Consider the following 27,671-nt stretch of genomic DNA (forward strand, 5'->3'; position numbering starts at 1 on the left):
CAACATATAAAATGGATAAAACAGTTAACTCAGTACATTTTTGCAAGTCTGGATTCCTACTCAGTACTGATAAAAATAACATTTTACTTTAATCTTGTGGCAGACCATTATATGTATAATGCTAGATTTTGTGGAAGTTTCAAAGTCCTTAGTAACTAAGAAGATTGACTTAACAGAAGATAAGCTGAAGTGCACCACACTTTGATAGAATGGATTCTCTTACATGCACTTTGGCATGATCTGGGTATATGGTCTTTTTTAAGGTGGAAGAAGCTGGATTAATTAGCCATCCTCCTTGGAAACTAAAAGTCATTCAGCTCTTTGAAACTCAAAGAGTGAGGCATGGGATGATGACCTTAGGACCTAGTGGAGCTGGGAAAACTACCTGTATCCATACCTTGATGAAGTCCATGACAGGTAAGGAGAGCCCTGCTTAAGATTGAGATTGTTGAAGTAGATACAAGGTAATCAGATCAGGCACAGTGCCTGTCCCACACAGAACTCACAGTCCAAGTAGCAGAGAGAACCAGGTATCTTATCCCTCTTGTAAGTTTCATGATAATAACAACCATAATAATAATGGTGGTATTTAAGTGCTTATCATGTGCCAAGCACTGTATTAAATGCTAGAATAGATATAAAACACAGTGTCTGTCCCACATGGGGCTCACATTTAGAAGGGAGAAACAGGTATTGAGTCGCCATTTCCCTGATGAGGACACAGGCACAGAGGAAATTAAGTGACTTGCCCAGGGTCACACATCAAACAAGTGACAGAGTCAGGTTTAGAACCCAGATCCTTGTATTACCAGGCTTGTCGTCTCTCAACATGCTGTGCTAAATAAACGGATAGGTTTTTACACGTGGCAAAAACATCAATATCCAAGACTAATGTGGTAGACAGATTGAGGTTGGGGCAGGCTGATGGCAGAAGAGTATGATTCAGTAGGCATATGTCAGGGCAGGCCAAGGGCAACAGGATTGGCGGTGGCCCCACAGGTTTCAGGCAGTTCCTGAACAGTTAATAATTCTCTAGTAGTAGCAGTTATTGAGTTCCCCTCAGTGTGGAAGACTGTACTACACACTTGGGAAGTACAGAAAAAAGAAGAGGCACATTCTCTGCCTACAAGGAGTTTACACTTTAATGAGAGAGACAAATATAAAAATATTTACAACTGAGTGGTCCTAGTAATTGAGTAAACATATAAACATGAGTGCTAAGGGAGGTAGAAATACACCAAGTGCTAGAGTTGGCTGAGTGGATGATGTGGCTCTGGGGGCTGGAAAATTAGGGAAAACTGTTGGAGGAGGTAGGATTTTAGGAGTGTTTTGAATGTAGAGAAAACTACGTTCTGTCTGAGGGGAAGGAGGGAGTTCTGATCCGGGGAAACATTTGGGGTTAGATCTCTCCAACATACTTTAATAAGTTTCATCTATAGAGTTAACCCTAAAAATCACATACCTTTGCTCGTGTGCGCCAATGAGAAGTAGTCTGCAAAAGAACTCATCCCTAGGGTAGACAACATATTCTTGCTAGTAGAACTTGGGTGGAATCCCAGGTTTTTTCTTTATCTTGCCCCCAGATACTTTATTTTGGGACTTAACAAAATTATCTATTCCCCAGTTTATCCAGTTGACTATGGAATGAAGAGTATAATACATGCTGATTGTTATATTTATTTCCCCCAAACCTTAGATATCTTTGTTATTGTCCAGAGAGAACCTTTTATATGAATATCAGCTAAATCAATCATATCTTAATCTGAAGACGAAACATGAATACATGAAGACACTGATAATATATATATATACATATATATACATACATATATATACCATTTGAATTTTAGTATTTTTAATACTCATGATCTAAATTTTTTTATATATAAAGGTTTCTGGCAATCTGACTGTCCCTAGAAAAATAAAATTCAGCTGTCAAATTGAATCTTAGCAAATTTGAAATATCATAGGTCACACATTTCAAAGTAATGTGAAGTTACAAGAGGCAGAATAATTGCACCCAGATCTTAATGTCATGCCCTTTGATTATCTGTCCCCCTTTTCCTGGAAACATTATTTTACCTTGGTTATGCTGGCACTGTCTGCTCCTGGTTTTCCTCCTATCTCTCTAACAACTCCTTCGCAACCTCTTTGTCAGGCTCCTCCTCTGCCTCCCACCCTTTAACTGTAGGGGTCTCAAGGCTCAGTTCTGGGTCCCCTTCCATTTTGCATTTATACTCACTCCAATAGAGAAATCATTTATTCCTACATTTTCAACTACCACCTCTATGTGGATGATTCCCAAATCTAATCCCCCTCCACACCAGCCCTGACCTTTCTTCTTCTCTGCAGACTCATATTTCCTTTTGTCCAAGACATCTCTACTCAGAGACCTCAAACTTAACATATCCAAAACAGAACTCCTCATATTGCCACCCTACCCCCGTCCTCCCCATGACTTTCCTATCACTGTAGACAACACAACCACTCGCCCTGTCTCACAAACAAAAGTCAGTGCTCCCAAAGACTTCCAGCTATGGAAGCAAAAACCATATGATTTTGAGGGGGGTTACCTAGTCTTATTTCAGATCTCATCTGACAAGATTTGAGACCTTTTGAGACCTTTTGAGACTGAATAGACCTAGGAGTTTCAGAGTCAGGTGAAAAGGAGTGCTAATTGGGTTTTTCGGCCCCATTTAGGTCTTTGAAGACTGTCACTCTCCCTGTCCTCTCAGCTTCACTAGAAGCTTCCCACCCTTTTTTACCCATGCACTTAGAAAGTGACACCTCTAGGACAATCTTGCATTTTCTTGGGAGTGAGTGTATATTAGAGATTACTGTAATGGAATACAATGAGTTTTTGCTTCAAGTCCAAGTCCTTCACAAGAGATTAAGCCCAATTCTTCCTTTCTTCAGATTGTGGACAGCCACACCGTGAGATGCGAATGAATCCCAAGGCAATCACGGCCTCACAGATGTTTGGCCGTTTGGATGTAGCAACAAATGACTGGACAGATGGGATTTTCTCCACCCTTTGGAGGAAAACTTTGAAAGCAAAGAAAGGTAAAAATGAAATCCCATTGTGCTCTCTAGAAGAAAATATGCTTTTCCAGTAAGTCACAGTTTATGATGCGAAGCGAAAGGGAAGGAAGAATTGTATTAAGCCATACAGTTAAGGGACCTTAAACACAAATTAGAAATTAAACTTTAGGATGTTTAAGAATCCTACTTGTTAAAATGTGAAATTAGTGAATGTGAAAGCAGTGAATTTCTGGAACATTTTCCCTGTAATATTAGTCCTATATGTGAAGTTGTGTAGCTTTGTAAAGCCATAAAGAGAGACTCCTGGCATTTAGTGAGTTAAGCTTAACACCAATGCAAAAACTGTATTATTGTTTAACATTTAATTAAGTCTCTTAATATAGTGTATCGTTGGGCCACATCTTTTTATGGTGTTAGTTACAATGCCTGGCACATAGTAAGCAATTAACAAAGTGTTGGGTTAGATACAAGATAATCAGGTTGGACACAGTCTATGTCCCTCTTGGAGCACCCAGGCTTAATCCCCATTTTGCAGACGAGGTAACTGAGGCACAGAAAAGTTTAAGTGATTTGCCCAAGGTCACATAGCAGGCAGGTTGCAGAGCCAGAATTAGATTCCATGTCCTCTGACTCCCGGGACCGTGCTCTTTCTACTGCTTTTCAATGGTTGTAACAACAAAGATCACCTTTATTAATTAAATTATGGTATAAGGCATTGCCATGGGCCACACTAAACACTAGGATGGGTAAAAGGTAATCAGATTGGATACAGTCCAAGTTCCACATGGTACTCACAAAAGAGTAAGTAATATAAGTGGGTGGGCATCATCCCCGTTTTACAGATGAGAAAACCAAGGCACAGACTAACTTCCTAAGATCATGCAGCAAGTGGAACTGGAACCCAGGTCTCCTGGCTCCCAGACCCATATTCTTTACTTATTGGTTATTAGATAAAGTACTCAAAGTAGAAATATACTTTTCTCTGGCTGTTATTTTCCTAGTGTAGTATGGTTCTTTTTCTTTGAAAGAAACAAGCTCTTGCAGCAGCCGTTTAAAGAATGTGTCTGTCGCCAGTGAAAACTGGTGAAAACTCTACACTTCTAAAGCCTGATAATCATATAACAAAGATGCTTAAATGGAGGAAGAGGGTAAAAGAAGTAGCAATGTGGTATATGTTGTTGTTGTTATTATGTGATCGTGTCAGCTCACATGAATCACATATGTGACAAGAACTGATCTTCTATCTTATCAAGCCCACAACTTTTCCATGTCCGTTATCTTAAGATGATGGAGAGAAAGTGAAAGCTTCAGGTGTTTACAGGCCATTTAAGGAGCTTGCACAGGAATGGGAACAGGGAGATGGGTTAGTGGCTGGGCTCTGTCTGATCCTAAATATGGTAAAACTCTGATTACATAAGTCTGGAAACAAATGATATTTTAATTGGAGATACAATTTAAAAAGAATGCAGGAAAGTAAAGATTTAAACCCATAAACTGAGATTTGCACCAGAAAATTCCAAACTAGATGGCCAACTCCCACTTCCCTGGGCCACTTCCCATTCCCTTAATTTGGGAATTGGAACTTCTTCCTTGGTGGAGTCTGATCTGCAGAGCTGGAGCAAAGTCTTCTCTGCTCCACTAGCACCAGGAGGAAAGAGAAATGTTTTGTCTCTGCCCTGCCCCCTCCCCAAACACCACATGAAAACTCTGAGGACTTTACTTTATCCAAGACCACCCTTGACTTTAGAGGAAAAAAGTAGGAAATCAGCTCCCTTGATTCTTGGGATAAATAGTTTCTCCTTTTCTTAAAAATGGCATTTGTTAAGCACTTACTATGTGCCGAGCACTGTTCTAAGCACTGGGGAGGATACAAGGTCATCAGGTTGTCCCACGTGGGGCTCACAGTCTTAATCCCCATTTTACAGATGAGGTAACTGAGTCCCAGAGAAGTGAAGTGATTTGCCCAAAGTCACACGGCTGATAATTGGCAGAGCTGAGATTTGAACCCATGACCTCTGATTCTCAAGCCTGTGCTCTTTCCACTGAGCCATGCAGCTACTCTGCAATTCCCTTGTCTTCTTTTCAAAGACTCTCTAGGTGTTTTGAAAACACCCAACTCTTGCCAAATCTGACCATAATTCATTCAATCGTATTTATTAAATGCTAACTGAGTGCATAGTTCAGCACAGTCCAAACCATTTCATTTTAAGCCACTCCAAATCCGGTCACCACACACACAGAAATTTGAGCAGTTAATTTAATCTGTTTAGATTATTAAATATGTTTATATATGTTTCTGGTCATTGTGAGCAGGGAATGTGTCTAGCAACTCTATTATATTGTACTCTCCCAAGTGTTTAGTGCAGTGTTCTGCTTACGGTAAGCACTCAATATGTATGATTTATTGATTGGTCAACAGTATGTTCTCTGGTTCCTGAATGGTAAAGACAAGATTAGGATTGCTAAATTTGTCCCTATTAATAAGTTATAGGTGTTGAATAAAGGCCAGCATTAGCCCATTTAATATAATTGTCTTTTAATGCTAAACGGATTCTGAGTGACTAATGGAACTCTTATTTATCATTCCTACTGATGGCTTGTGATCAGGTTGGTTTCCATATATGAATTTAACTGTTACGCAACAGCTGTTTATTCTGTGGCAGACCTAAAACGTAATTTGAATGGCTATAGTGTTCATTTTCTAAGGTGAAACATTGTTCCTTCTGATAAATGTAAAATTATTCTATTTTGATTTTGTAGGGGAACATGTATGGATAGTTCTTGATGGGCCGGTTGATGCTATCTGGATTGAAAATCTAAATTCAGTGTTGGATGACAACAAGACTCTTACTCTCGCAAATGGGGATCGTATTCCAATGGCCCCTAATTGCAAAATAGTGTTTGAGCCTCATAATATTGACAATGCATCTCCTGCCACTGTTTCTCGGAATGGTATGGTTTTTATGAGTTCTTCTGTCCTCAACTGGAGTCCTATTCTTGAGGTATAGTACAAGAGATCCAGTGCCTCAATATAATAATCATCTAAGATTTATATACCTCTATTTGCATTTATAGCAACTGTTCTTGTGGGACCCTCCCAAATTTTCCCTTTCTCACCCACATTTTTACATCAGTTGGCTCTGCATCCCTCCTTTTTCCTGCTTCTCATCTTTTTCACGGATCTGAGCATCTATTAGATTCCTATCTCCTTGTAGACTCACCATTTGCCCTCAGCCTCTACCTTCCCTCAGACTCCTCTTTGATGATGAGGATGATGATAATGGTACTTGTTAAGCACTTACTATGTGCTGAGCACTGTACCTCTTTCTCCTGGACTTAATCTCTGCCTACTCCTACACCCTTGTTCTTCCCCTGAATTTGGTCTTCAATCCCTGTATTCTATAATCTATAATCTCAGGTCTCCCCTTCCACTGGTGCCCTTGCCTTCACCCAGTTGTCTTCTTCCAGCCCCCAGGTTTCCCCAAGCCTTCATTTTAGTTTTTCTTTGACTTTTTCTTCTCTATGTGTTGTCTCCGTGAATCCAAGGCAGGACTGTTTGTGCAAATGCACCCATTTGTGTACATGTGTGCATTTGTGTGATTTTGTTTTAAATTATTATTTAAACTTTGATATATAGAATGTGGGTGTGTATTTTACAGTGTGAAATTCACTGTAAAATTAAGGCGTTCCATCACCACTGATTTTTTAACTTCAAGTGCCAAAAAACTATCATGTTTTCATTGCTGTTATATCTTTTTCCCTTCAGGATGGTTTGTTTTAGATAGCATTGGCTGTTTTATGGGATGAATGCTTCAGTTATTTCTCTAGTTAAGTTCCACTGGGTAAATATTTGTTACAAACAGGCTGTGACATTTTGCATTCAGCTAGTGCATAAAGTTCAATTTTAGGAAATTATTTCAATTAAAAAAGTTGATGAGTATCATTCCAATTTTTGAATGTAAATGTTGACTGTTGCTGATGTTATAGCTTGTCCTATAGGAATGTAGAGCTCATAATCGTTAATAAAAGTTCAACACCATTTCCATATGGACTAAAGATGAAGGAAACTGAACTAGGGAGATCAGAATGTAAGAAGCTGACTGGAAATGAAATATCACCACCATAGCCATAAAATGTAGAGTTATGTTCTTCATAAGCAAAGCGAATTCCTGGAATAAATGGAAAAACTTGTCTCAGTTGAACTAAGGACAGCAAAATACACTGAGTATTTCTTTAGTACAGGGCTATGTATGATGTTGGTTCCAGTTTTAAGGAAAATTCACAGTCTAGAAAAAGCCTCGATTTACATCTCTTCCAACATCACATTCTATCCATATAGACAGGTGTTGTCAGTTAGTGTTCTCTGACTCCCTGATGACATTCTCTCCACTAATGAAAACATATTATGGAAGAACATAGTGTAGTTTAGTTCATTCAAGACTCCTTTTTTCTCATTCCCTTGATCCCCCTTGAAAATGTCATCTTAATTATATTCCAAATCCATATCCTGGAAATGTGCCTGACTCTAAATATCCATTACACCAACAATACCAAATTAGAATTTCTTGCATTTATTTTTTAAGTATGCCTTTTCCTCTTGACAGTAGTTAGAAATGAGATACAGGCCTAAAAAAGCAGGTGGTCAATTTTTAAAAGATTGGAAGGCATTTTGGGGAATGAGTTTATAGCTAATACTGCTTTAGGAGGCCTGTTAGAATCAATACACTTTAAGAATCTGAATTGTTTAAGAGCTCAAGTGAATGATTCCATGTTGCATTAACTCCAGAATGTTATATGTTCTATTGTTTATAAGGTCATGGGAAAGTAACAAGAATCCATGAAGAATTCTCAATCTCATACATTTCTCTTAGAATGGTTTCACTCATTGATTCACACATACGTATACTCCTGTACTAGTTGTACAATATTATTTTATAGAATGTGAGGGGAATGTGAATTCACCTCAAGATCATGCATGTCCAATCCAGCACTTATGCTTTGTTTTTGGCTAACTTCTTACTTGATTAAAAAAAAACAACCCTCATTTTCCTAATTTCAATTTACTCACATTTCTATATATTTCCTTTTATTTTAATAAGATTTTAGGAAGATTGGGGAAGCAGCATTGCATAATAGATAAAGCCCAGGTCTGGTTTCAGAAGATCATGGGTTCTAATCCCATCTCCGTCACTTGCCTGCTGTGTGGCCTTGAGCAAGTCACTTAACTTCCCTGTTCCTCAGTTACCTCATCTGTAAAACGGGGATTGAAACTGTGAGCTCCATGGGGGACATGTACTCTGTCCAACCTGATTTGCTTGTATCCACCCCAGTTCTTAGTACAGTGCCTGGAACATAGTAAGCTCTTAACAAATGCCATAATTATTATTAATTATTAATACAGGAAGCATTTCATTTCTAAAAGTCTGAAAGTCCTGTTCTTCCCTCTTTTTCTAGCTCTTCTGGGAACCCTAGGTTCACCTCCTCATTCCTCTATTCTCCCAGGAGAATTCTCCCTTCTCCTTCCCTCCAGGAAAATGGGGTTGAAATTCTGCACCTCTAATCTCAAACACATTGCATATGAAGTGTTCTGAATTTTCATACCTACAAATTGCAAATACTCCTTTCCTTTGGTGGCTAGAGTTTTGTTGTCCAATTCCAAAATTTCTCTACACTAATAGGGTTTTTTGAAAAAGCGTTCTCCACAAGAAGCTGAAATCCTCCGCCGGCTGTATACGGAATCCTTCTCCGAATTGTATCGCTTCAGTATCCAGAGCTTGGAGTACAAAATAGAGATGCTGGAGTCCTTTGTCATTGTGCAAAGCATCAATATGCTACAAGGACTTATCCCTCCAAAGGTAACCTAAGAGTTCAGATTAATCAGAATTTCAGATAAAGTTTTCTTCTGACCAACTGAGCTGATCTGTGAAAATGAATGCTTGGTTTGAAGCTATGATCAAGATCAGTCAATCAATCATATTCACTGTGTGCTTAATGTGAACAGAGCACTATATTAAATACTTGAGATTGTACAATACAAAAGAGTTGGTAAGATGCAGTAAACTAAATAAATTAAAAGGAGAAAAACAAATGTGTGAAGGTCTTTGACCTCTCAGTTACTGCTACTGCTTTGCTTGTGAATGAGAAACTTGTATGATACAGTAGTAGACTATTAAGTGCTATTTTGTGCAGAGAACTGTTCTAAGCACCAGAATTCAGAATAATGCAGTCTTTTTTAGACTTATTACTGTTAAAATGAAGATCTTTTTTAAAAAAAATTAGGTCTAACTTGAATTTTGCAATCAAGGTGGAAGGAACATTTTTTACTCACATAGCTCGATCATTAAAATATAACTTTGAGTCCCAGTATTTTAGTTTGAGGGTGACTGTGTCATCAAAAGATACTTCTTCATTCTCCAGGAACAAGGTGGAGAGGTAACATCTGAACACCTGGAGAGACTCTATATTTTCTCTCTGATGTGGAGTGTTGGCGCTTTGGTGGAGCTAGATGACCGGCATAAAATGGAACACTGGCTTCGATCTCATGAAACACTGAAATTGGATTTGCCACAACCAGCAGGAAATGAAGAGACTATGTTTGACTACTATGTGACCAGTGATGGTGAGATGCAAAAAAAGGGTCAAATATGAGTGAATAGATTTTTGAGAACAACAGATGTGATCTAGGCAACTATTTCTACTATACCTACCAAATAGGCGTGATTTTATTAGACAATATGTGGCAAGCATTCTACAAGTGCTGGGGTAGATAAGAGATAATCAGATCAGACAGTCCCTGATCCACACAAAGATCGTAATCTAAGAGGTAGGGAAAGCAGGTGTCTGATCCCCATTTTACAGATGAGATAATTGAGTCCCAGAGAGGTTGTGAGTTATCCAGTTTCCCATAGCAAGCTGTTGGCAGAAAGGGGAATAGAACCAAGTCCTCCTTACTTTCAGTCCGAGACCCTTTTCCCAAGGCATGGGATTTCCTGATTCTGATTCAGTACTAGCCAGTAAAATTTCCACATTTAAAATGTTGCATGTTTGGAATTGATTTTGCATGAATGAGGAAACCAAACATGAATTGCATTTTTATTGTAAAAAATTTTACAATTTACATGTTTAGAAGAGGTAAGACTGAGATCTTTTTACCCACCCCCACTTATGTGACTAAAAGGTGATTTGTGTTTCTTTCATTTCATTCTGAAATATTTATGGGTTGTTCACTGGGCACCCTGTATTGAAGACTTTATATTTCTAGTATAGCTTAGGTTCTTCATTCAAAAGCCTGTTCAAAAAAGTATTACTAAATGCCTCTGAGAATGTATATACACAGTCCTAGTATTTGATTTCAGAAGCAAAGTGCTTTTGGAAATTGGATAAATATTTCCAGTTATTACAATAGCACAAATTGTGAAAGAGTTTAAAATTAAAAAAAAAATGAAATGTCTAGGTATGACACAAGCAAAACCCTCACTTTAAAAATTGAATGCTTTATGGAGCTTCCGGAATCACACTTGAAAATTTCAGTTTGGCAAACCTAATAATGAAATACTGTCCACCCACTAAAACCCAGGTGTCTTTGAAATGGTTGAATAAAGTCCTGTTTTTATTGAACACAGATGATTGAATTAGAAATGAAATACCACTTTTATAGCAGGGTATGGTTGCTCTGATTATTATTTTAAAATGCTGAGTCTTATGAAAAGGCAGAGATTAGTGGCAATTTCCAATTATAAACTAATGTCATTTAGTTTCCCCTTTGACTTTTCATTCCATTCTGGCCGTAGAGCTGCATATAGGAATGTCAGTATCTGCCTTGAACTGCGGGTTCAGCTTGTGGGTATTTATTTCTAAAGCTCATTATGTTTACGACATTGGGGGCTAAAATTGTGATCCTTTGAAGAGTGGGCATCATTTAGGCGTAAAGTGCCAGTGGTCATGAAGATTTTCATTTGTTTTGTCCTAACCAGGTAAATGGATGCACTGGAATACACGTATCGAAGAATATGTTTATCCTTCTGATATTACTCCGGAATATGGTTCCATTCTGGTGCCAAATGTTGACAACGTGAGGACTGATTTCCTAATTAAAACGGTTGCTAAGCAGGGCAAGGTACGATTTCTCTAACTTATTTGCTAAGTGTACTTGACTAAGGGGGCATGTCTTTGGCAATCTGAGGACTAATCCGTTTCTGTCAACGTGTTTGGATTGGCTGTCTGGGAGAAATAATTGTATGTGTATGGAGGCCTGGTTGTATTATTGCCCTATTTATTTTACCTAAGGTCATTAGTATTGGAAACACTTAATAATTAAATGCTTATTTCTGCTGCACAAATTCTGAACCACAGGGACACTGGTGACTTTGTGGCCACCCTCCTAAGTTTGGAGGCACTTCAGGCCCTTCATATCTTGGACTCACTTGAAATTCTAAAAAAATAAAAAATATATATTTTTATTTTATTTAAATTCTCGTCTTTAGGCTGTGCTGTTAATTGGTGAGCAAGGAACGGCAAAGACGGTCATCATCAAAGGATTTATGTCAAAATATAATTCTGAAAGCCATATGGCCAAGAATCTAAACTTTTCTTCTGCAACCACCCCATTGATGTTCCAGGTACTACCTCGAGTGTGAATGTTTAGTGAGGTCGAGAGCCACTCTGAGCATGTGCTTCACTGTCCCTTTGCATTTAGAGAACGGGGCCTTAAATTCTGGTCCATATCTCCTTTTAGACTGTGAGGCTGTATGGGGTAGGGGATTGTGACTGTACTGATTATCATCTTCCTTCTTCATTGTTCAGCACAGTGCTAATCACCTAGTATGCTCTACTATCAACATCACTATTGCCATCATTACTATTAGGGTGGTCCCAACTGTTTGCTGGCTGGACAGTGAACTGAAATAGTATCTCCTACCAGTATAAGGCATCCAGAAGTCACCACATCAATGTTGAGCCATGTCTAAAAGGCTCAGCTGTTGTATTGTTCTCTCCAAGTGCTCAGAACAGAGCTCTGCACTCAGTCAGTGCTCAGTATGGTGGATTGATTGATTATCAAGGCTTTGGAACATCAAGCGGGGTGGGCCCTGGGACCCCTATCCCTCTGCCCCTTGAACTCCCTTTGCTAGTTGGCTGTGGAGAAAACAGGAAATAAATCAAACCCAAGGGAGATGAATTGGGGCTGGACGTTCTAGAGTATCTAGATACTACTAACTCCCTGGACTAAGGGGTGTGACCTAGTGTGTGACCTATTTTAGTGTGTGAGGCTCAGGACTGGTCCATCTCTTCTCTAGCCTTTCTTCCCTCCCATCCTTCTTTCTTTTGCCCTCAGACAACCTTTTAATATCCCCAGATCAATTAATCAATTGTATTTTCCAGCACTTACAGAATGCAGAGCACTGTACAGCACTTGGGAGAGTACAATATAATGGTAGACATAGTCCTTGTCTACAAGGAGCTTACAGAATATAGAGACCTTGGAAATAGGGCTGGGCGGGGACTGGGAGAATGCTATGGGTAATAACTTTAATTTGAATAGCCCTTTTTTGTTTTTGCCGAGCACTTTCACCACAGTCAATTTATGTTATCTTCAACATCCCTGTGAGATAGGGAGAGGCAGGAATTATTACCCTCATTTTACAGTTGAGGAAACTGAGGCTTAGAGGACTTGCCCATAGTCACACAGGCATCCAGGGACTCCCATGCCTTGCTCTTCTCACTAGGCAACTCCACCTCCCTTCTTTGGCATGGACTTTAGCAGCTTCAGAACCTTTGGGATGAAATAGTGTAATCCTTTCTGGCCTGGGGCAGACTAGAGAAGCTCGAGACCAGCAGTGTGATACAATTACTGACTGAATTTGCCTCTGTTCTCGACAGAATTTCATTTTAACAAAGGTCAACTCTCTTCAAAACCTTAGCTCTTTTATTTTCCTTTTGCAGGGAAATTTTCTTTGAGCACAGTCATATATTTACAAACTACAAAAGCACAGAGTGATGCTACACAATGTTTCTGCAGAGATGACCTCTTCAGGGGTGTAGTTTTCTCTACTCTCAGTGTTTTGTAAATTGTCCATTAATCATCACCAGCCAGTATTCTAGTGATTTTTCAATGTCTGGGTCATGCAATGTTATTTCTCCTTCCTATTTCTGATGTCATATTTTCTTTTTCTCTTGGAGATAATGGAGGGGCACTGTAGGATCCACTAATGCAATGCAGGTGCCATTGGTCTTCACAAATTTCAACATTGTGGATAAAATTGCTTTTTGTATTTAGATAACAACTTTGGTCAAAAGGAGCACAAAATGAATGATTTAGCTTCTGGAGTTTGAATTTAAGAAATAAAAATTCAGAAAGCATAAATGACCGGCTGAAAAAGACTAACTTATGTTTGTGACAGTATCTGGCTAATTAGCTTGCAGAAGTGGAAAAGGTTAGCACCCTTAGTTGCAGGCTAAGATATTGCGTTTTAGTATATGAAATATAACTACCAAACTCCTGGAAAGAGTGGGTGTAGCAGAACTGGAGGCTGGCTGTCCTCTGTCCCCACCCTGGAGAGGCCCTGTGCCCCTCACATCCTGCCTGAAGCCAGTTCCATCCCACTGCAGGAACTGGGAGCCATATCGGTGACCGACTGGTTGCCCTGGCATGTTGCCGGCCCCCAGGCTATGGCCTTTGGCGAGGACTGGAGCTGCAGTGAGACCTAGTTCTCCCTTTGGCACACACCAGTGAGGGACAGCGAGGGAGCCCTCCTGCTTCAGTGGGGATGAAAAAGGAAAAATAAAGCATTGGCTTTTTTTATGGTATTTGTTTAAATGCTTACTATGTGACAGGCACTGTACTAAGCTCTGGGACTAGATACACGTTAACCCAGTTGTCACAGTTACTGTCCCCCATGAGGCTCACAGTCTTAATCCCCATTTTACAGATGAGAGAACTGAAGTACAGAGAAGTTAAGCGACTTGCCCAAGGTCACATAGCAGACAAGTGGAACTGGAATTAAACCCATATCCTTCTGACTTTCAGGCCCATTTATCCACTAGACCACACTGCTTCTTAAACCACTGAAACAAGAGCAGTCACCCATGCACTTATTCTTTTACTGGTGCCCCATTTAGAAACATTCTGCTTTCCATTCACTCCTGAATTTCTTTAGCTTTCCATTTTCAGCCAGACTTTTTACCCAATGCAATTCAGTGGGTTCGGTCAATCGGTAGTATCTTTGAGAGCTTATTCTGTGTGAAGCACTGTAGTAAAGGCTTGGAGAGTTCAAAAATATAGCCGTGATCCCTGCCTTCAAGGAACTTATAATTTAGCAAGTTGAAATGATTAGAATAACCTAGTCTTTGAACTGTCTTTTGCACAGATTGAGACGGTTCAGGAAAAAGTGACTTTTGTTTCTTACTAGTTACTAGGCAAATGAGATGCCAGCTATTTCCAGAAAATCCCTTATGGCTTTATTTCATTTTAGTTCATATTCTTTTTGTATTCATATTATTTGCTTAATTTTTCTTTTGGTTATTTTATTTAATAGCGGACAATAGAGAGTTATGTTGACAAACGAATGGGCACAACCTATGGGCCTCCTGCAGGAAAGAAAATGACTGTCTTTATTGATGATGTGAACATGCCTATAATCAATGAATGGGGAGATCAGGTGAGTTGATGGCATCACACATTTGATTTCTTCCACTGTTCTCAAGCATATGTTGGAAAATGAACATTCCTTTCCAGTTGTATTAAATCTCTAAATATCTGAGTTTAATGTTGAATTTTTGAGTACTCTCTCAAATGCTTAGTCAAATGCTGCATTCAATAAATATGACTGAGTACTCTGGTCATAATGTGCATATTTTGTGCGGATTGTAGTTAGGGAGTTAGGGTACATTTATCCAAGAGTACAAGCCTCTTAGAATATAGCTGCTGTGATTTTGGAAGAAATACCTTTGGGCACATGCATGGGACATCAGAGAGTGTGGGTGGGTCCTGTAGTGAGAGTTTTTCTGAACACGGGGTTTTGAGAGAACCCAACACTCAGATTACTGAATCAATCAATCAATCGTATTTATTGAACGCTTACTGTGTGCAGAGCACTGTACTAAGCAATTGGGAAGTACAAGTTGGCAACCTATAGAGACAGTCCCTGCCCAACAGTGGGCTCACAGTCTAAAAGGGGGAGACAGAGAACAAAACCAAACATACTAACAAAATAAAATAAATAGAATAGATATGTACAAGTAAAATAAATAAATAAAAATTTATGAAGAGCTGGGTATACAGAAATAGTTGACTCCTGGACATAATAGAACTGAATAAACCATTTGCTTTAATTACGAGGGGTCTCTTTCAGGTGACTAATGAGATCGTTCGGCAACTGATGGAACAAAATGGATTCTATAACATTGAGAAACCTGGGGAGTTTACCAACATTGTAGACATCCAGTTTTTGGCTGCCATGATCCATCCTGGAGGAGGCCGCAACGACATCCCCCAGAGACTCAAGAGACAATTTTCTATTTTCAACTGCACTTTGCCTTCCAATGCTTCTATTGACAAGATCTTTGGTAAGACGATTTGTAACTAAGCTGGAGGAGAGAGCAGTAGATAGGGAGGCCAGAGAGGGTGGATTCGGATATGTAATCAGCAGACACAGAAGAAGCTGAGGAGCAGCTCTTTTCCCTCCTATACCATGATTGTCCACTCCTTGGGGGTAATCCTTTCTTCCCAAGGTGTCTTTCTATCTCCTGGAGAATGCGTGCAGTATTTAGATGATAACATACACCGATCTGGATGTGATGGTCCTAAAAGTCAACCGATGTTGGGTGCCCAATTGTCAAACTTGAACTTTGGATACAAAGCTCAGAAAAGTTGGCAGGAGTGGTTTGTACTTCCCATTCACAATCAGGGGCTTTAGATTCTCTTTGGAATGCTCCTGACTTGATGATCATCTGCCACTTGTCAGCTGTGTGACTTTGGGCAAGTCACTTAACTTCTCTGGGCCTCAGTTACCTCATCTGTAAAATGGGGATTAAGACTGAGAGTCCCACGTGGGACAACCTGTTCACCTTGTATCCCCCTAGTGCTAAGAACAGTGCTATGCACATAGTAAACGCTTAATAAATGCCATTATTATTATTATTCCCAAATTTCTGGTAAATATAGTCTTACAAAGATGAATCCCAAGGACTACACCAACCACCCTGAGGCCTCAAGCCACAGTGAGGTGTAAAGCCTCTTGTTCCTTTTCCTCTTCTCTCCAGCCTCTTATTTTAACTTTCCTGTGTCATGGAAGGAATGAAAACAGGCAGACACTGTTGCAGTGCCTCAGTGCTCTAGGTCAGGGAATGCTGGTTCACATTCAATTAATTAATCAATGCTATTTGTTGGTATTTATTGAGCAACTACTGAGTGAAAAGTACTGTAGTAAGTGCTTGGGCAAAGTTCATTGGAAGGAAATTAAATGATCTTTGCCCACAAGAACCTTGCAGATATGGGAAGGGAATGTGTCTACCAACTCTTTTGTATTGTACTCTCCCAAGCGCTTGGTTCAGTGCTCTGTACGCAGTAAGTGCTCAATAAATACCAATGATAATGATATTGAAGGCTTTCTTATAGTCATCTGAGCAATATTGTGTAGACTGTGGGTATGTCCACAGCATCTTGTAATGTACCACCCAGAAGTCCACTGGTTTGGTGAAACATGTGCAACAGAACCTGTGGAAGGGTGCTTTATTATTGCCTGCATTTGCCCCAGTCAATCCAATTTACAAGTTTGCAGAGCTGACTCCTCATCTACACCCTCTGAATTGGAGTAGTATTGTATGAGTAAAATATGGAGAGTTTTTCTGACTTCTGCCTTATCTTATCAATATTTTTCATCTTTAAATTTAAGCGATATTTGTCTAATACGAATGCCATGATAATGGGGAAGAATTCCTTAAAGAGAATTGGAGAAGGCCTTCTCTAAGGTTTTGTTATAAAATTATTAAAATAGACTAGGTTTGCCTTGCTAAATGCACCATGATGTGTGTGTGTATTATATCTTAGGATTGGGTGTCAGTTTATATACCATGTAGGCTTATTTTACAGTATATAAAAAAGACAGAATGGATACCTGGGCATAGGGTACCTTTGTAAGATAAGTTTGCCCTTTATATCCCTAAAAAAATCCTCCCTTTCTGGAGGATTTTTATATTTTCTGTCAACCTGTCTAAATGTGTGATTTCTATCTTTCAGGTGTGATTGGTGCCGGGCACTACTGTTGTCAAAGGGGCTTCTCGGAAGACGTTAGGGATTCTGTGATTAGGCTGGTACCCTTGACTCGTAGGCTGTGGCAAGTGACCAAAATGAAGATGCTGCCCACCCCTGCTAAATTTCATTACATTTTCAATCTTCGAGACCTTTCTAAAATCTGGCAGGGGATGCTGAATACAACCTGTGAAGTTATTGGCGAACCAGATGTAAGTGTGGTACTTGAGGATTGGTAGTATTTATGTTGACAGACAAATGGGCACAACCTCTGGGCTTCCTGCCAGAAGGAAAATGAGTGTCTTTACTGATGATGTGAATGTGCCTATAATCAATAAGTAGGGTAATCAGGTGAGTTGATGAATCACACATTTGGTTTCTTCCATTGTTCTCAAGCACATGTTTGGAAAATGTACATTCCTTTCCACTTGCATTTAATTCGAGTTGGGCTTTTGAAATTTTTTCTCTACCTGGACTTTTTGGAAAGTCATCGCTTCAGAGTTCTCATTTTCTCCAACTGACAACAAATGAAGTGGAGAAAATTTGGTGTTAAAAGAACACTGGCCTTGGAGTCAGAGGACCTGGGTCTTGACTCCACCACTTCTCTGCTTTGTGACCTTGGGCAAGTCACTTAATTTTTCTGGGCTTCAGTTTCCTCATCTGCAAAATGGGGACTAAATCCTTCTCACTCTACTTAGATGATGAGCTCCACGTGGGACAGGAACTGTGTCTAAGCTGAATATTTTGTACTTACCTCATTGCTTAATACAGAGCCTGGTACTTAATAATAATAATGGCATTTATTAAGCACTTACTGAGTGCAAAGCACTGTTCTAAGCACTGAGGAGGTTACAATGTGATCAGGTTGTCCCACAGGGACTCACAGTCTTAATCCCCATTTGACAGATGAAGGAACTGAGGCCCAGAGAAGTTAAGTGACTTGCCCAAAGTCACACAGCTGACAATTGGCGGAGCTGGGATTTGAACCCATAACCTCTGACTCCAAAGCCTGTGTTGTTTCCACTGAGCCACGCTGCTTCTCTATAATGATGTTTTTTGTTTAGTGCTTACTATGTGCCAAACACTGTTCTAATAGCTGGGGGAGATACAAGGTAATCAGGTTGTCCCACATTCATTCATTCATTCAATCAATCATATTTATTGAGTGCTTACTGTGTGCAGAACACTGTACTAAGCGCTTGGGAAGTACAAATCGTCAACAGAGACGGTCCCTACCCAAAACTTAACAAAGAAGCAACATGGCCTAGTGGATAGAGCATGGGCCTAGAATTCAGAAAGCTTTGGGTTCTAATCCCAGCTCTATCACTTGTCTGCTGTGTAGGCAAGTCATCTAACTTTTCTGTACCTCAATTATCTCATCTGTAAAATGGGGACTGAGACAATAAGCCTCATGTGGGACCTGGACTGTGTCCATGCTGACTAGCTTATATCCACTCCAGCACCTCATTCAGTTCCAGGCACATAGTAAGTGCCTAACAAATACTATAAAAGATACCACAATGATTATTATTATTTATTTACAATAGGTGAATTAGCATGTTCTTAGCTTGCCACACTAATGTAAAAAGCAAAGTCTTCAAAGGATGGGCCAAGTTCCACTTCCTTCAGGGAGCAATTCATTCTCAACATAAATTGCATCAAACAACCATCCTTAGCATGTACCTATTTATTTTCAGCCCTACCACTTGTATATATTCCAATATTTCATTTTGCTATTCACCCTCTATTTTACCCACATTCTTTCTCTTTTCTCCCGCTATTTGGAAGTCATTTTTGTTCACCCATGAGATTGTAAAAATTCCCTGAAGATAGGGAATATCTTATGTCTGTGGCACTCTTCCAAGTGCTTAGTCTAATATTGTGCACTCAGATGCTCAGTAAATTCCGTTGATTGAAGACTGATGCTTGATTGAGTTGTCGAAAGGGGAATCTGTTTCATGCCAGATCTCAGAATTGTATCATGACTTTCTGTACGTGTTTAGACCCTTTCACAGATTGTGATTGTTCTTTGATCAGGTCTTGATAAAGTTGTGGAAACACGAATGTAAGCGGGTTATTGCAGATCGTTTCACAGTAGAAGAGGATGTGAACTGGTTTGATTCAGCTCTCATTAAATTGGTGGAGGAGGAATTTGGAAAAGAGAAAAGACTCTTGGTGGACTGTGGCATTGACACTTATTTTGTGGATTTCTTAAGAGATGCACCTGAAGCTACAGGTAATTATTAAAACAATGCAGGGATGAAAATCATGTTGCCTGAAGGAAGAAGAATTTTTAAAAATAAAATAGTAGCTTTAATTCCTGTTTTATATTTTTATTCAGATATTTTGAAACAATTAGGTGTCCAATGGTATTTTTAATACTGTTTCAAACAGAATAGCCCAAGATTAAACTTGGGGGCTTAAGGTAAAAGACAGGTCACAAATAGCTGTCTAAAAGATGTTACTAAAAACCAATGGACTCAAACACTCTGAAAGCTGAGGTCCCACTATGTCTTCCCCTCTCCTTCCTTTTCAAATAATCTCCTCTATTGATAACAGAGGACTGAAGCAGCAAAAGGCATCAGAGGAAGAGCCACAACAAAGTCTGTGTCCCCATTTGTCTTTTACCCCTCATACCGTCTGTTTTCCTTCCCTTCTGTATCTTGGCCTCATCTGACGGTCTCTTTTGGTCTCTGACCTTACCTGTCAGTGTCTGCCCTGTTTTGTCTTTGTCTGTTTTTCTCTTTGTGTGTTTCTCTCTCCATCCCTATGGTTCTCTGAGTTTCTCACCTCCTAATGCTTCCTAGTGTTAAGCTTTATCTAACTCCTCCTGTGACCATTGTAAACCAGGGTGAATAAAAATGGAGATATACAGTGTCAGTTATAGGACAAAAACCCCAAAACATCACCACCAAGGGGGAAAGGTGAAGGACAGTGCTGACCAATTAGGGGACTTTTTAGGTGACAGGAGGCTATCACAGCAGTCACACAGAAGGATAGAAAAAAATGAATGCTGGGAATTATTCTTTTATTCTGAAACATCAGACTTCTGGATGAATAGTCCCAAATTCCGAGTTGACTCGTTTTCAGAGCAGTAGGATAACTTCAGGAAATTCACTCTGGATAGGATAGATAGAAACAAGAATTATGAATAGAAACAAGAATTATGAATTCAGTAACGTAGAAAACAAATGAGTAGACCTTCCAGATGGATAGAGATGCCCAAAAAGGAGAAAATGGTGAAAACAAAGATTGAACTATTAAAATGTAATCAGCAGAGGAAGAAGAGGTGTAGAACCAGTGAGTAGACTATCACAAACCTGTTAAGTAGCTATATGTTAGATTTAATGAGAGCTTTATCTTGTCAAGAACATCATACAGAAAAAAGGGAGTGTACTGTATTCTAGTGTAGATTACTCATAAATTTCCCTTCCTCTCTTAAATTAGTATTTTTTCAAAACTGTTTTCTTCTGGAAATTTACCTCTGCTATTTCTTCATTTTATGGAGCAGAATATTTCTTTCAGACACTATAGTTGAGCTATAGATCTTTCAATTGCCTCATTTCAGTCAGCGAGCAGGCACATTGAAAAATGTGCACATTGACCAAGTTTTTGGATATTTTATATGACTATTTAAGTATATATTCTTATGAACATGAGATTACTCTAACATCACCTCATATTAGATTGGAGAATCTGTGAAATAAGCACATTTTGGAATTGGAATTTTTTATACTAGGCAACATAGAAAAATGCAGCTTCCTGGACATATTAAAAGAAGCAGCATGGCTCAGTGGAAAGAGCCCAAGCTTGGGAGTCAGAGGTCATGGGTTCTAATCCTGGCTCTTCCACTTTTTTATGGCATTTATTAAGCGCTTACTATGTGGAAAGCACAGTTCTAAGCACTGGGGAGGTTACAAGGTCATCACGTTGTCCCACGTGGGGCTCACATCCCCATTTTACAGATGAGGTAACTGAGGCTCAGAGAAGTTAAGTGACTTGCCCAAAGTCACACAGCTGACAAGTGGTAGAGCTGGGATTTGAACCCATGACCTCTTACTCCAAAGCCCGGGATCTTTCCACTGAGCCACACGTCAGCTGTGTGACTTTGGGCAAGTCACTTCACCTCTCTGTGCCTCAGTTACCTCATCTGTAAAATGGGGATTAAGATTGTGAGTCCCCTGTGGGACAACCTGATCACCTTGTAACCTCCCCCATGCTTAGAACAATGCTTTGCACTGGCCATTATTATTATTATTATTATATTTATGCCTTCAAGATGGTAGAAGGACACAGGGCTGTCTTTAGCAATCCTGGCAAATAAGATGACATTTAGCTGCAAATATAATATAAGGGATGGAGTTGCAGGTCAGAAGGGTTTGAATGACAGGGGGAAAAATAGGTTTATTGCTGGGTATGTGTTTGGAACTGTCCCCCATACCAAAACAAGAACAGCAATTAAAAAAAAAAAAACAAAAACCCAAAACCCAAAACTGACACATTTAGAAAAAATTAGGCCTGGAGAAGAGAAGGCATCGGAAAGGTAAGACAGTCACAATGTATGGTTTTTTTTTTTTTTTTAAATACCATCTACCTTTGGCTGAAAATATAATCAGCCTTAGTTTAACAAGGAGTAAACCACAACTAAAGCGTGTTTGCTTTGATAGCAAATGCACTGTCCCTTCTAATGTAAAGGAACATGATGGCTTATTACAAAAATACAATGATTATCTGGAGTAATTCGCACCAAGCCCTAGTGGAAATAATCAAGTTTGAAGACACAAACAAAATCGGGTTGGACTTTCCCAGACAGGTGTTCACCCAATTTTGTTCTCAAATATGATTTTTTTTTGTGTGTGTGGTTATTCAAACTGTCTTAGTTTGGAGACCTGATTAGTGTAGATAACAGATGTTTGGATAATCAGCATTTTAGTGCATTTGGGACAATGCTGGAATTCAGTATTTTCTGTCAAATAACAAATACTATTAGTAAGAGCATACGAATGATACAATCTTGGGCACACTGTTAGTACTTCTTTTCCCAGTAATGTTAAAACAAGACTGTAGATATGTTAGGAAAGGAAGAGTTTGAAAACTCTGTAAATATGATGTTTATGCAGATTTTTAAAATGTGAAAAACCATTAAATTAATTTCCAAGTGCCCAGATTTTACTATTTAGTAGAAGTGTCATTGACATATTTATTTGCCTGTTACTAAACAATTTCCAGTTTGGCTTTTGGGAGTGAAAAGTTTTTTTAGTTTGAATGCAAATTTAGAAATTCTAAGAAGTGTTGTGTGTATTGTATATTTAAAATGGATTATATCTTCATAACATTTTTCAGGATATTCTTTGAGTATCAGTATTAATTTGGGAAAATACTGTAGCTTGAAGTTATTTTCCTCTGTAAACCAGTTGAGAAGTTTGCCAACTTGCTTATAATTTACTGTTAAAATCAGCATTACTGCTTTTAGGCTATTTCTGCACCTGTGAGGCAAAGTGTATTATTTTGGAAACAAAGGCATTTTTACAGAAATCATTCCTATGTGGCAGTAGGATCAAGTTGTGTCACAGACAAGGCAGCAGCAATAGAGAAGGCCCCATGGCAATGACACACTACTAAAATCAGAAGTTTGGAAAGATTAAAGACATTCGTCATTTCTTAATAACCTCAGTGTGCTGAAAACCAAACTATTCAGTGGCATACAAACCAAACTATGCATCTTGCTAATGTAAGAGGTAGTAACAGTGGACTTAAGGAAAAATGACTCCAGTTCTCTATTCCACTCTTGCCAAAATGACAGTATTTTTTCATGATAACTTTATTGAAAAGTTGGGTCTTTAAGGCCCATATATATGTTATATATCTATAATAAATGATAAATGTAAGCATCATTTGATGGAAGGTGTTTGGGATCTCATTTATTACTGGGGATGAATGTTGAGAGAGGATTATCTCCCAAATCAAGAATATTAATGAAAAAAAGGGATAAGCAACCTTAATTGACTGGGGAGAGTTCAACCTATTAAGGAGAAACACAGTATTTGCTTCGGTGTTTCACACTGAAAATGCTTTTCCCTGCATTGGGGTTGCTTTTCTTTTATCTCTTTCTGTCTTAAATTTCAAGTTGAGAGTTGCCAAGAATAAAAAAAATAAGATAATCAATCCAACATTTATTGAGTGCTTACTATGTGTAGAGCACTGTACTAACCACTTGGGAGAGTACAGTATAACAGGGTAGGTAGTCACGTTCCCTGTCCCCAAGGAACTTATTAGTGGTTGAAGGAATAGATTAGGCTGGTAATATTGATAGTAATCATTATTTACCTATGGAATTTTCACTTGTTGAGAGTTACAAGGCCAAACTGTATGGAAACTAAACAGAGAAAATCAAATGAGCATCTGTACCTATTCATTGTTCATAATAATACTATTTTTTTATAATGGCATTTATTAAGTGCTTACTATGTGCAAAGCACCATTCTAAGCACTGGAGAGGTTACATGGTGATCAGGTTGTCCCACGGGGGTGGGGGGGGGGATCACAATCTTCATCCCCACTTTACAGATGAGGTAACTGAGGCACAGAGAAATGAAGTGACTTGCCCAAAATCACACAGCTGACAATTGGCGGAGCTGGGATTTGAACCCATGAACTCCGACTCCAAAGCCCGTGCTCTATACACTGAGCCACGCTGCTTCTCCAATACTAGTGTTTTTTGTTAAGTGCTTACTATGTGGCAAGCACTGTGCTGAGTGCTGGGGTAGATATCAGGTCCCACATGGTCCCACAGTCTAAGTAGGAAGGAGAACAGGAATTGAATCTCAATTCAATGGGATGAGGGAACTGAGACACAGAGAAGTCAAGTGACTTCCCCAAGGCCACACAGCAGACAAGTGGCAGAGGTGAGATTAGAACCCAGGTCCTCTGACCCCCAGGTCTGGGTTCTTTCCACTTGGCCAAGCAGCTTCTCCATTTTTATACTTAAAATATGTTCTTAAATTTTGGTTCGTGATTGTTACTTTGTCCATATTGATTGTGAACTGCTTGGTTAAAGATGCTTCATTAACTATGCTGAAAACTACCATAGCATTAGGACAACAGTATTGCTTACCCATATACATTTCACTGATTTGTTATATATTTTTTTGTGTGTGGAAGGATGTGCATTGTCTTTGAGAGAATTCTTTAAATGGAAAATGATTTAACAGTTTTGTAAGTATTTAGTGAATTACAGTGAAGTCTTTTCATCTTGAATGTGCCTTGTTTGGAACTGGCCCTAGTTCACAAAATGCCAAGAACACACACCTCCCTTTGCTGTTCCCAGACCAAATGATTTCAGTTGCTCTGGACTCCTGTCAGCCTTTCCTAATCCTATGTGGTGGTGATGATTGTTTTGTGTCTTTGTGGCACTCTCATTCTGCTTTGTAGGACTTGTGTTCCACTTGCTTTGTCACTTTGAATTCTGTTACTATCAATCGATCAGTGGTATTTATTGAATGCTTACTATTCATTCATTCATTAAATCATATTTATTGAGCACTTACTGTGTGCAGAGCACAGTACTAAGCGCTTGGGAAGTACAAGTTGGCAACATATAGAGATGGTCCCTACCCAACAGTGGGCTCACAGTCTAGAAGGGGGAGACAGACAACAAAACAAAGCATATTAACAAAATAAAATAAATAGAATAAATATGTACAAATAGAGTAATAAATACATACAAACATATATACAGGTGCTGTGGGGAGCACTGTTCTAAAGTGCTTGGGAGAGGACAATGAAAGACTTGAAATGTTAGCAACCCTGGCCAATTTAATCTCATTGACAGATTTAATGAGCATATGCTTGATTCCTTCCCCTAAATCATCAATAAAGCTACTGAATTGATATTGGGATGCAATGTTGCTTAGTGGCTACAGCACAGACCTTGGAGTCAGAAGGACCTGGCTTCTAATCCTGACTCTTCCACTTGTCTGCTGTGTGACCGTGGCAAGTCACTTAACTACTTATTATTATTATTCATATTTGTTGAGTGCTTACTATGTGCAAAGCACTGTACTCAGTGCTTGGGAGAGTACAGTATAACATCAGACACACTCTCTGCCCACAATGAGCTCACAGTCTAGACAACGAGCTCACAGTCTCACTTTTCTGTGCCTTAGTTACCTCATCTGTGAAATGGGAATTGAGACTGTGGGACCCATGTGGAACATGGACCGAATCCAACCTGATTAGCTTGTATCTACCCCAGCGCTTAGTACAGCATCTGGCACATAGTAAGCACTTAGCAAATAACATTAACAAAACCCCAGTTCCTATGGGACCCACAGTGTTACAGTGCAACATGGCACACTTGGCATGTTGACCATCAAGACAGTTTCTCTAGCCTGTAAACTAATTGTGGGCAGAAAACATGTCTGTCAATACTGTTGGATGGCACTCTCTCAGTACAATTAATTGATTTATTGACAGTTGTACACCCATCTAACATTCAGTGAGGATGTCAAAAGGAATGGATTGAACACCTTTACTAAAACCTAGATAAGACTGCACTTCTGTGATTGCCTCTATTTTGTGCGCTTTTAATACTCCCTATCTGCTGTGATAAACTATGAAAAAAATTGTAACAAATTTTAAGCGGAGTTGGAGAAAGTAGAAACGGTTACTGTTTCCATCCTAAAATCATTGGTTTATTTGTGTCACAGAGGAGGAAACTGAAGAAACCGAAGTCAACATTCCAAAGATCTATGAGCCAATCCAATCTTTTGTTCATCTCAGAGATCGTTTAAATACATTTCTACAAATATATAACGAGAATGTCCGTGGAACAGGCATGGATATGGTGTTTTTTACAGATGCTATGATTCATTTAGTCAAGGTACAATGTCTGTTGTTAATAGTGCCTCGTGGAAATGACAGTCTGTTAGCTTGACACCTGATTCTTTTTTTTTATCTTTTGTTTCATCTCCCTGAGGAATTTGCCATTTAAAAATAAACCTAAGGGCATGTTTTAACTTAATACCTGAACTAGGTAGGAATTTGCCATTTAAAAATAAACCTGAGGGCATGTTTTAACTTAATACCTGAACTAGATACAATGTCATGCCTGTAGATTTGATGTTATGTTGGGTGCACTTCAGATATGTGATAGGATAATTTTATCTAGTGGGGGCTTTGTGCCTGTAGCTCAATGTTTTCATTGCCTAGTGTGAACGCGGCTGACATCCGAGTTGAGAAAACAGTTAAAATGGCTGCTTATTATCCTGTTGTGAAAAGAATAACTTATATTTAGGTAACTTTTAGTACCTGGGTGAAACTCCTCTATTGAGTTCCCATTAATGAGAAGTATGGGATCCCTGTACCGAGTTTTAATATTTAATAAATATTTTTAGAATATGCACACTACTGTATTAATCAGTCATGTTCATTCGGTGCTTACTGTGAACATAAGCGCTTGGGAGAGAACAGTGCAACAGAGTTGGTAGAGACGTTTCCAGCCCACAACGAGATTTCAGTCCGGAGGGGTGACAGGTATGAATATAAATAGATAAATAATGGATATGTACATAAGTGCTGTGGGGCTGAGGAAGAGGTGACTAGAGGGATCAAATCCAAGTGCAGGGGTGATGCAGAAGGGAGTGGGAGAAGAGGAAATGAGGCCTTAATCAGGGAAGGCCTCTTGGAAGGAAATGTGTCTTCAACAATGTTTTGAAGGTGGGGAGAGTGCTCATTGGGTAGTTAGTAGGTTAACAGGTTTTTTTTTTTAAAAAAATGAGACTACTGGGGAAAATAAAACAAACTTTTATGAAACAGAAGTTCCACATACTTTTCCCATAAGTCCTAAGTACTTGAAAATAGAAAATGGTATTTTTCAGGTTTCTCTATTGAACTCCACTGGCAGGACCAGACTTAAATAAAAAAGCTCCCAGGGGAGAAGGGTCTGTATGTGGTTAATGTTTGAGTAGGTAAAATGACAGCCTCTAGGCTGTAAGCTCCTTGAGGGCAGGAATCATATCTGCCAACTCTATGTTATTTTACTCTCTCATGTCTTAAAGTGCCCTGCACACAGTAGCATTCAATAAATACAATTGCTGGATTGATTCACAGGCAGGAGACTGGCACCATCTGAGCTGACTGGAACCTTAGAAGGCTGAGAAACAGCATGGCCTAGCGAATAGAGCACAAGCCTGAAAGTCAGAAGGACCTGGCTAATCCTGGCTCTGGCACTTTTCTGATGTGTGACTTCTGGCAAGTCACTTAACTTCTCTGTGCCTCAGTTACCTCATCTGTGAAATGGGGATTAAGACTGAGAACCCCAGGTGGGACATGGATTATGCCCTTCCTGATTAGCTTGTATATCTACCCCAGTACTTAGAACAGT

At 39.2% G+C, this 27,671-nt stretch overlaps 1 protein-coding gene across 1 annotated transcript in view; it reads left to right on the plus strand.

Moving 5' to 3' along the window:
* Nucleotides 1-27,671, plus strand: part of DNAH5 (dynein axonemal heavy chain 5) — a 180,154-nt gene that overhangs the window by 69,802 nt on the left and 82,681 nt on the right. Inside the window, exons 41-52 of the mRNA XM_038770441.1 lie at nucleotides 264-417; nucleotides 2,917-3,063; nucleotides 5,803-6,044; nucleotides 8,721-8,897; nucleotides 9,460-9,661; nucleotides 11,016-11,158; nucleotides 11,526-11,660; nucleotides 14,574-14,696; nucleotides 15,390-15,603; nucleotides 17,276-17,499; nucleotides 19,325-19,523; nucleotides 25,996-26,168. Of these exons, the coding sequence (XP_038626369.1) occupies nucleotides 264-417; nucleotides 2,917-3,063; nucleotides 5,803-6,044; nucleotides 8,721-8,897; nucleotides 9,460-9,661; nucleotides 11,016-11,158; nucleotides 11,526-11,660; nucleotides 14,574-14,696; nucleotides 15,390-15,603; nucleotides 17,276-17,499; nucleotides 19,325-19,523; nucleotides 25,996-26,168 (2,133 nt within the window). The remainder of the gene's footprint in view (nucleotides 1-263; nucleotides 418-2,916; nucleotides 3,064-5,802; nucleotides 6,045-8,720; nucleotides 8,898-9,459; nucleotides 9,662-11,015; nucleotides 11,159-11,525; nucleotides 11,661-14,573; nucleotides 14,697-15,389; nucleotides 15,604-17,275; nucleotides 17,500-19,324; nucleotides 19,524-25,995; nucleotides 26,169-27,671) is intronic.

This window comes from Tachyglossus aculeatus, chromosome X3 (assembly GCF_015852505.1).
Source record: "Tachyglossus aculeatus isolate mTacAcu1 chromosome X3, mTacAcu1.pri, whole genome shotgun sequence".
Lineage (NCBI taxonomy): Eukaryota > Metazoa > Chordata > Mammalia > Monotremata > Tachyglossidae > Tachyglossus > Tachyglossus aculeatus.